General features: G+C 41.0%; 2 protein-coding genes across 2 annotated transcripts in view; one reads left to right on the top strand and one right to left on the bottom strand.

The window, feature by feature from the left end:
• LOC131885526 (potassium voltage-gated channel subfamily H member 8-like) overlaps positions 1-7,500 on the top strand; it is a 31,734-nt gene extending 24,234 nt beyond the window's left edge. Inside the window, exons 13-18 of the mRNA XM_059233589.1 lie at positions 3,175-3,440; positions 3,698-3,733; positions 5,287-5,469; positions 6,019-6,211; positions 6,696-6,827; positions 7,360-7,500. Coding sequence (XP_059089572.1) covers positions 3,175-3,440; positions 3,698-3,733; positions 5,287-5,469; positions 6,019-6,211; positions 6,696-6,817 — 800 coding nt within the window. The 3' untranslated portion in view covers positions 6,818-6,827; positions 7,360-7,500. The remainder of the gene's footprint in view (positions 1-3,174; positions 3,441-3,697; positions 3,734-5,286; positions 5,470-6,018; positions 6,212-6,695; positions 6,828-7,359) is intronic.
• A 1,015-nt stretch (positions 7,501-8,515) lies between these two features.
• Positions 8,516-9,684, bottom strand: LOC131884827 (uncharacterized). Its single transcript, XM_059232710.1, has 2 exons — positions 9,111-9,684; positions 8,516-9,039 (listed from the first exon to the last, which is right to left on the bottom strand). Exons 1-2 carry the CDS (start codon positions 9,135-9,137, stop codon positions 8,599-8,601), a joined length of 468 nt encoding a protein of 155 aa, XP_059088693.1. The 5' UTR covers positions 9,138-9,684; the 3' UTR covers positions 8,516-8,598.
• Positions 9,685-9,712: the final 28 nt, after the last annotated feature.

Here is a 9,712-nt window from a genome sequence, read left to right on the forward strand (position 1 = left end):
CTTGTTTATCATTACATGAATATGATATCTAATCTTCCAACGCATGAAAGTTGATGGACATGACTAGTCATCCTTGAGTATAGGGTTGATCCGGAATATTGTTCAATAACTTATCCCAAGTCTGCCTCAAGAGCTACAAGCGTATCAGTTACATAGATCTACATATTCCCAACAAACAGTAGAGAGATGCAAATCAAGGAATGAAGCAGCCCGAAAAAGTAGAGATGAAGACTTCAATATTTGGACAAGCCAAGATTATGGACGCCTTGAAGGTACCAAGCCGAAAGTGTGACCAAATCATCCCTTGAAATCAAACACACACAGTAAAGTGTTAAACTGAATCTGAAAATCATTTAACACAATATTGTCCTCTCACCCATCTTAACTTGTAATAGGTTTTTGTGAAGCCAGTGAGAAGCATCAAATGTGCTCCAATTGATATTCGTTGATGTTGTTTAAGCCCAACATGAAACGTCCTCTCTCGTGAGAATCCATCAAAGTTCCCACACACGACATGGAATATAAGTCTCATTCAATAATGTAATCACACCAATATTGACATCGCACAACCTAGCAAAGTATGTTGATTCTGGATTACAAGATATTTTTCAGATGGGCTTTGTGTTGAAAGTACATTTCTCATTATATATTTGACATAGACAGAACATAGAATAGGCAGATGTCTTTTATCATTTTTGATGTTGGCCTACTTTATCAACTATCAACCTATGGCGAGTACTACCAAAGGAAAGCTTGGCACTGAAAAATATAAATACTTGGATGAAATGTGTCCAATACATCAGATTGGTGGATTCATTAATAATTGATTACAGGAGTTCACTTGCTTATTAGCAATTTGCAATGAATTTCAAAGGAAAATCTTCATGGGAATTTTCAAGACATTGAAACTTTCCGTTGTGCTGTACCGTACATCCGCTTATTAGCAATTTGCAATGAATTTCAAAGGAAAATCTTCATGGGAATTTTCAAGACATTGAAACTTTCCGTTGGAATTAGGCCACCATCACTCTCAATTTGGTAAGAGATATGAAGCGGATGACTGACGTAATGCAAATTTGGCCCAATTGTTTCACTAGTATCTGCGCCCATCTCTTTGAGACCTCATCAACTTAAAAGGGAACATTTGAGGTTACAAAGTCGAAGTATTTCAAAACAGGGAGATCAAAACCAATGTGTAAAACAGGGGATGAGCTATCATCTTCTGAAAATGCACCTTTCAGACTTCCCCATAGGCATTGAATGTCAACATCAGGATAATATTTTGTATTTGTTTCTTGATCTGCCATGTGTAAGGCTCGGAAATTGAAGTGATGAAAACGACAGAAACACTAAATTTTGAATTCTACTCTATCTTGGTGCTTTCTTAAAGAACGGCTTAATTCTAGCATTTATGACAAGGAATTCTTATTTTCATGACTTAACACAGTCTAAAACAATCATTTTGAAGGTGTTTTCAAGGTCAATGGTTATCGATTTTTTTGCACTATTGCCACTCATTTCCTTGAGGCAGTATGTGAAAGTACTAAAGATTGTATTGAGAGCAATCAACCGAATTTGAGCAAGATATCGTTTAACGTATTAATCAAACTAGCTAGTAGCTTCGAGATTTAAACTACAACATGAGTAACAAAATGCAACTCTTTCAGTATTGAGAAACCAGATTGCTTATCTGTTTGTTTTATAACTAGTTTCAACGCAACTGTCTGGCTAGGCCTGGTATTTGATAATGGTTATCTCGTTCCTTCATCCCAGTCAACATTAATCATTACCTCACCCACGGGAATAATCGTAGGTTTACTCGTGCTATTTGTTGAAGCTGCAAGTCAAACTGGAATTTATATACCAAGAGGTTTTGACTTGGCTACCCGTGGATCAAAACTGGGTCAATAAATTGGAAAATGGATGTTCTTTCTACCAATATGCTGCCGAAACTAGCCTTGTGAAGCCAAACCAGTTGAGGAGGAAGGTTGAAATATACCAAATGTCTAGGATTTGTCACCTTGAGTGGAAGTTCAATGCCAGAATAGAGATGCATTTTATCAGCCTCTTGTCTCGCTTGCCTCCACTAAAACCAAAGGAACTAAACATCGGCCCAAAAAATGAAAATTGAATGAAAATTGATGTCAATGAAAAATAATACTTTCCCGAGCTCTAGCCATCGATGTTTTGGTTCCTGGGGGATTTAGATTGGACATGAAAATCCCTTTCCTGATCTCTTGACCCTTGATCTGGGTCCAGCAATAAGACCGTTTGGCTCCTTACCTGACTACCATTAACTTGGAAATAGGGTATCCAAGAATATAGAAGCAAAGATAACATTCCTACGTAGGTGGATGACATCTTGTATTGGTTCAAACGACTACAAAATGCCTCTTCAATCCTAAAATGCAATAGATGTCAAAAACACATTTTTGAAACTCATGACATCGTGTCGAGTTGAGATACAAGATTATTTGTTTGTATGTAAAGAAAAGCCATGGAATCCGAGATATGTTTCACAACACCACTTGAACTTTTATTAGCACTCTCTAATGGTGGACGTAATTTTACTTTGACCTGAGTGGCCTGGGATGGTTGAAGAGAAGATAACCGAAGACGCGGAGGGTGAAGGGGATCCTCCAATCGATCCCAAAGGCTTTTTGTTCGTTCCACGGATGGCCATTTATCTTTGGTCTTGACGTTTGATTCTGGCTCGAACGTTTAGGTCATTGGGGGATCGAAAGGTCTCCATGAAGTTTGTAAAGGTTTTAAAGGGTTGATTTCCCACCAATCGAATAGGGAACAAAAAAAAACTGACCTCATGAATCACATCCACTGCCACGGTCCTCCAAAGCTCTTGGAGCAAGGCCAAAACCACTTTTTATGGAGGGGGGATCTCGAAGGCTGGGAAGATGAATCTCTCCCATTAAAGGTCGATTATCATGATGTGATTACAAATTGTCCTTGAGCACCGAACGTTACTGAGAGCTTGGGCGAAAGAGGTCCCGATGTTTAGACGCTCGCACAAAAAGCTCTCTTGAATGATGGGGTCATTACTTCCAGATGAAACCCCCCAATGGAACACAAGGCCATAATTAGTTTCAATTCTCATACCTGACAGCTGTCTAAATGAAGTTCAAGAGTTAAAGAAAAAATATGTTTGTTCTCTTCCAGGCAAGGGGGATCTTGTTGGATGCGACATTGCCAAACACTTGGGTGCAGCCAAAGCTCAACATGTGATATCCAGTTCAACTGGTCTGCCCGAAGTGATTGTCAAGTCCAGCTGTGATGTGCGAGCCTTAACCTACTGTGATTTGAAATGCATGAACATCCCGGGTCTCGTCGAGGTGCTTCGACTCTATCCCGAGTTCCAAGACCAATTCGCCGAGGATATCATGCATGACCTCACTTTCAATCTCAGAGAGGGATGGGAAGCTGACGTAAGTTCACAGGCTCCAGGCTCCCAATGGTTCCATGTAGCCTTGTTCCTCAGACCCACCGATGAGTTTTCGGTTTGTATATAGAGGCACATGTGGACCTGCCCTTCCATTGGGACAATGGGGGTCTGCCTACTGGGCACAGCCTGCCTACCCTCGTTGAGACTTCGCTCGAACCTGAGCTCCCCTCCTGGTTGATAATTAGCTTTTAGGGTTGACCTCGAGATATACAGCCGCGTCCTCTCCTTTATTTCTTTCAGTATAATTTAAGTGAGGACGGGATAACCCCAATCAAGGTAGCTGTTCATCTTTGCATTTCACGTACCTTTACTACTTCCATATCTCTATCCTGATCTGACATCGAATTTGGTGGAAAGTCATTTTTGGTTGATTTGTTTGATTTCCTAATAATCATTTCCCAATGACAATGCGTTTTCTGAATATTAATAGTCTAAAACTAGAACATCATTTGAAACGGAATGTGTTTGAAAGCATGTTGGTATAGAATGAGAGGCAGAACCGAGCAGAAGTCTCGAGCCTCTCTGATCCTTTGCCTTTGTTTTCATTGTGTAAGAGACCGTCTTCTAATTCTTGGGTCAAATGATTCTTCTGATTGTCCACTTTGTTAGACCCTCAATTTCTGAAGGGCTTAGGAACAAGGTTTTTCATTTTATTGTTTCAAAACATCTTTCTTGCTCTTCACACAAATTTGTAAGCTCTGTCTCTAAACAAAAAAAATATTTTAATATTTCATTTTTAACAGAATTGTCTATGTCAAAACGTATTCAATTGACAGAATTTGCAATTCCGCCACGAATTAATCTGTTCATTTATTGTAGGGCACAAAAGGTTGAGATAATAGGCCAACAAGCTGTACAAATGAATGGATGGATCTATGGTTTGAATGCACTTGTGGTATATATTTGGTTGGTGTGCAAGTCTGAAAATAGATGCATTATAGGATTCAGAATAGTGGTTTAGACCAGGGAATAGGAATGAGCATCAAAAGTTGATGTGGGAGGTGTGTTACAAAAATTAAAGTTATGTCGTAATCACTCTATGAGCAGAATTATATATGGAGATGGAATTGGGCATAAGTGCCAAAAATAGTGCATACGGGTATTTGGCTTCATAATTGAAAGAAATAATCCTCAGCTCACAGATTCCTTAAGCGTTGATACCATAGTATTGCTCATAGAAATTAACACCGAAAACCATTCTAAACCAATCATGGAGACGAAACCATAATCGTATTTTTGGTTGCCATGATTGAGAAGACAGTAATTCTGATAGCGTTGGTTGCAGAACGGAGTTTTTACTGGAACTTCCATTTTATATAAACTTGGCTTTTTCATGAATGAAATGGACTTTGGATGGGAATATTGAAAACCTAGGTAGGGCAGATTTATGTTGCATCTAATGGTATTCTATACAAAGATCACAAAAAGTCATAAACGATTTACCTTACAGTACCAATTTAAGAGTTCTTACCCATATTCCAAACCCTTCTTCGGGCATGCATTTAAGAATGAGCTGAACTCAAAAACGACGCAGCGGTTGAGGGTTGCTAAATGACCCATTGGCGTGTTTTATGATTGCTTAAGATGTATCGGATGAAGGCCTATGTTTCTTTGATTTTTCCGTGTATAGTTGATGATACTTTTGCGGTTGGAAACCCGTTACAAAAACTTGACATTGATCGGAGTTCTCATACTAACACTTCTCATGCAAGCACTCACCTGAAACCGTTTGCCTTGCGAACGGTCCTCGTATCTATCCATCTTTCTTGCAATGACCTTCATAACGCGCCCTTTCTTTAAAGACACATTTGGTTGCGGTTCCATTGCAGGATGGGGATGGTTGTGGAATTGCATCACCCACAAATAGCGGAAGCCTGGAAGTTGAGGACAACGATTCGGCCTCCACTGTTCCACAACAGGGCAACGTGGCCTCCACAGAGATGACGTCGACAACGAATGCTCAAGTTCCTTCCACCATCTGCCAGGAACAGTTGGACAACCTGACATTGGATGTAAGTAGGTCAAAGAGAACCAATGCGATGCTCCCACGAAAGGAGCCAAGGAGGTCGTTCCACATTTTATGGAATATCGTCGTCTTCAACATCAGAGAACCGCTTGATCATCTTGGACTGAGAAAAGTTATGGTGCCTAACTTTTGCATACTCATTTACCCCGACGATATGGACGTTAAATCATGAGGAAAATGTCCAATGCGTGCCTAACACTGCTTATCTCAGTTTCACGTTGTCGACAAATTCGCATAGATTCGAAGTAGGATCTGGCTTTCTCTGAAGTTGTTGCTCAAAAATTGGCGGACTCGCAAGAAATTGTGGCCATTTCAAAGGAAACTCCATCCACTTAAAAGCCTCCAAAGAAGGGTGATCCGCTTCAAAAGACTTCAAATTGAACAAAGCAAATCGAGTTGGCCACTAACGAAGTCACTTTTGCCTCGTCAATACCTCGTTTGCACTCAAATATCCTGAAATGAAATTATCAATTCCTGGCACTATTACCAACCACGAAATTGAAGACGGGCTCCTTTTCTTGGTCTTGGATTTCAGGTCAAGCGTGCCCTAGCTCAACTCCAACGAATCTCAACCAGTGGTGGCAATGTGGACATTCTACCCATTTCCAGTGAGGACAAGCAGGTTCAGACCGAGTTTCCAGCGGCCATGTTGGAAGATTATGTCGTGAAGAACCGGAAGAGGATCCTGAAACTCTTGGGCCTCGCCCAAACCGGATGTTCCGCAGGAGGTATACAAACTCGAGTTAGGATAGGATCCCAGTAGCTTTGACACGAGAGTGATTTTCTGATTTTTCAACCCAATTTCTTGCGCATGGCTTTTTAAAAAGAAACGAGGGGCTTTTTCTCCTCTTGAATGGCTATTTTTGCCTCGATATACGACATTTAACCAGAACCAATTCGGCTCGATGTGAATGGCTTTTTGGATGGACCTAAGGTGTCGGTTGATTTTCTGACCAGTTCTTGCTTTTTAATAGATTCTCCCAAACGAAATGAAAGGGTAGGATGAGTGTATGAACCAACATGTCGTATTAGTAATAGTAGGTATTGTCGATCACCCAAAAGGCTCACGAGGCCTGAATCATTCCTTACCCGATCTAAGACCCCCTAAACTGCACCAGGAGCACATTGGTTTCTCGCATGTCTCAAACCAAATAACCTGTTCATTATCGTTGTTGTTGTTGTTGTTGTTTTCCTTGCATGATGATCCTCCAGATTTCCGCTCAGACAATCTCCTCAGAACCGCCAGTGTTCCAAGATCCAGGAAAGAACCCTCGGCCGCCAGAGCCTCTGGGTTTTCACCCGCCGGTATTTCTTACACCCACTACAACTTGTAGAAGTCCCTGTGTACGATTTGATTCATTGGCGTGTTTCAGGTTTCGGGATTTTCTTTAATTAGGTGTCCTTGTGATGTGGTTTCGGTTTTGGGTGTTTGCCCGTTGCCGGGCAATGGCCTGGTCTTTCACGTCGACAAAGGTCGTTTGAACAAAGACAACACTAACGAAGTTATTCAAAAAAAGTCTGAGCGATTAATTCCCTAAGACAACGCTTGGTAGTTGCTTGGTGAATGGTGTTCTATAGAAAGTTATCAAAGGTTGCTTCTATAAGAGGGTGTAAAACTTTCCAGAGGAATACCGCTGAAATGTAACATACTCTTTTCTCTCCCAAGTAAAGAAAAGTCACACTACAAACTTTCGTTTTAACTTGATTTTTTTCTTGTTGTTGCTCAAGGGTGCGTTATGGTCGGTATTAGTGTTCCCCTAAACTTGTGTCTGTTTTGAGACCCGTTTTCGTCTCAACAAATTTCGTGTTCCCATATCCATACATTTGTCATCTCCCACACTTCATTCCATTGGTCTCAACTGGTCACTGTTTCCAGATATCGCCGCCAAGAGGCTTCATTCGTCCTGGAACCCTCTGCCTCTCCAAAGCCCAAACTACCAAGGTAACCCCGCTCCTCCCCCATCTGCCACCACCCCCTCAATTCACGCCCACCCAAGCACAAGCAGCCTCAAGAACACCTTCATCAAGCCCTTCAAGAAGCCCAATGCCTTGCCCCTTAATGGTGCTATTAGCAACGACTATTTTCAAAAGATATTTACGATCTCCTGTATCTTTCACCTTTCTCATTCCATCACCCATCCTTTCATTCAAGTTATTTTAATATATATTCATCGTGAATAAACCGCCTACATGCGAACAATAAAAACACACTGGATGGCGACGACTAACAATCTAGTGCTGACCACGTAAAAAATCCCATGCTCCCGGTCCCATTTCCCGAAGAGGAACCGACGTGTTTCATTCGATCAGGTACTTGCAACTAAACCTAGAAATCACAGAATACTACAACAAATGAAGCAATATAACTAGACCTCGAGAAAAGAAGTTGCCTTTTTGCCGAAATAGGTTTTTTCAAGTTGAGAAAATGCAAAAACAGGTGAAAAACACGAAAAAAGTTGTCAAAGCTTGAAAAAAAAGTTGTGAAAATGTGCAAAAAAGGTATAAATATGCAGTTTCAAAGGGGAAAAAGGTCGTTATTAGACCTCTTTAGACTCTTGGCTGTAATTTCAACTGTTACAAAATCTAAGCACTGAACTGTACGGTATTTACTAGGCTATTCATTGAGTTAACAAGAATTGAATAAAAATCTTGCAATGTCCGACTTTTAGACACCTTTTCAATTACTACAGATGTCATGGAAAACAATTGACTCTCTTCTGAAGCCTACTGTTTTGGTGCTAAGGGTGATTTTGTTCACAAAGAAATTTTTGGTCGGATCAAACCCATGATGGCAGATACACCTCAACTACAGGCTCTCTGGTTTTGCAAATAATAATGAAAAGGGCTTAATAAAGAACCAAGAAAGTGCAAAAATGGCTAAAAAATGTGAAAAAGTTGGAACTTTGGCTCATTTTTTTGCGGCCAAAGAGGCCATAAACTGTTCAAAAGGTTTTATCAGCATTTAACTTTTAATTCGAGGTCTACATATAACACATAGTCTGGCTTTAACAGTGACTGAACAGAGATCGCCGAAACTTTGCATAAATCGTGTTCTATTCTTACATAAAAAAAATAAGCTAACATTGTACTTCAGTTGATCTGGCTTCGTGTCGGCCTATAACGTGATACGAATGCCATCTCGTATGTTTTTGTGCGCATATCTCCACAACGGTCTCCCTACGGAACGGATCTCCCGTTCAATCGATTTGACAACACGTCTTAGTTCATCCGGACTCTTTTCGTCCAGACTCTCTTGCGGGTAACTTCCGCCCGCAAATGGCAGTTTCACATTCGTATCGAACCAGTCTTGAGCAGCGGCACTGAATCCTTCCACAGGAAGTATAAAGTCCGTGAGTTCGGGGAAGCGAACCAATATTCTCGCAATGGACACGAGAGCGTTTTCCGAGATGTTGTGTCCCGCAAAGCTGACAAACTTCAGAGACCGCAAGTGAAAATCGTGGAGAAAGCTCACTATCTTGTTCATCAATGAATCCGTGATGCAATGATCATCGATATATCGCTCATAACCATCCATACAGAGATCCAAAGATTCAATCTGAAAGCATTTGAAAATCAAAACCGGAAAAGTTCTCCCTCCGCCCCTCAAACCAGTGCTAATTTTCTTACCTTCTCCAAGCTTTTCAGGACTAACATGATGCTATCAAACTTGGTGCCAAGATCAAAGTCTCCAAGCGAGATATCAGTGATAGTTTGAGCGTGTTTAGAATTGGCTAAAAACTCATAGTCCTTGGCCGCCAATCGGGATCCCTCCACATTTAAAGAGGTCAAAGAGAAAGGAACATTCCCCAGTAATTCTTCCAGGCAATTGGTCACGCAATTGCCCCCCAAATACAGAAATTTGAGTCTTGGCAAGTGTTTGAGTACTTCCTTCCAACTGTGGATGGCGCACGGACTTGGTTCTCGGGTCTCGCGGGGAATGTGGTCGAAGCGATAACCATTGCGTTCATTCTCGGGGACTTTGGTGGAATACCATAATGACAATGTTTGTAGGTTTTGGCACTTCTGGATGGTTCGAAGCCAAGGGTGGTGATAATGCTCTGGACCGTAAAGCTGTGAGATGAAGGTTCTCACTCCATCTCGATCCGTGCGATTGGTATTAGCCTCGTGGTTGAAGAGTCTTTCATTTTGGATATCCAACGATTTAAGCGTTGACTAAAAAAATAAGGCATAAAATATATGAAGATAAAAAAAGCACTTTATGAAATATT

Source organism: Tigriopus californicus, chromosome 8, assembly GCF_007210705.1.
Source record: "Tigriopus californicus strain San Diego chromosome 8, Tcal_SD_v2.1, whole genome shotgun sequence".
NCBI lineage: Eukaryota > Metazoa > Arthropoda > Copepoda > Harpacticoida > Harpacticidae > Tigriopus > Tigriopus californicus.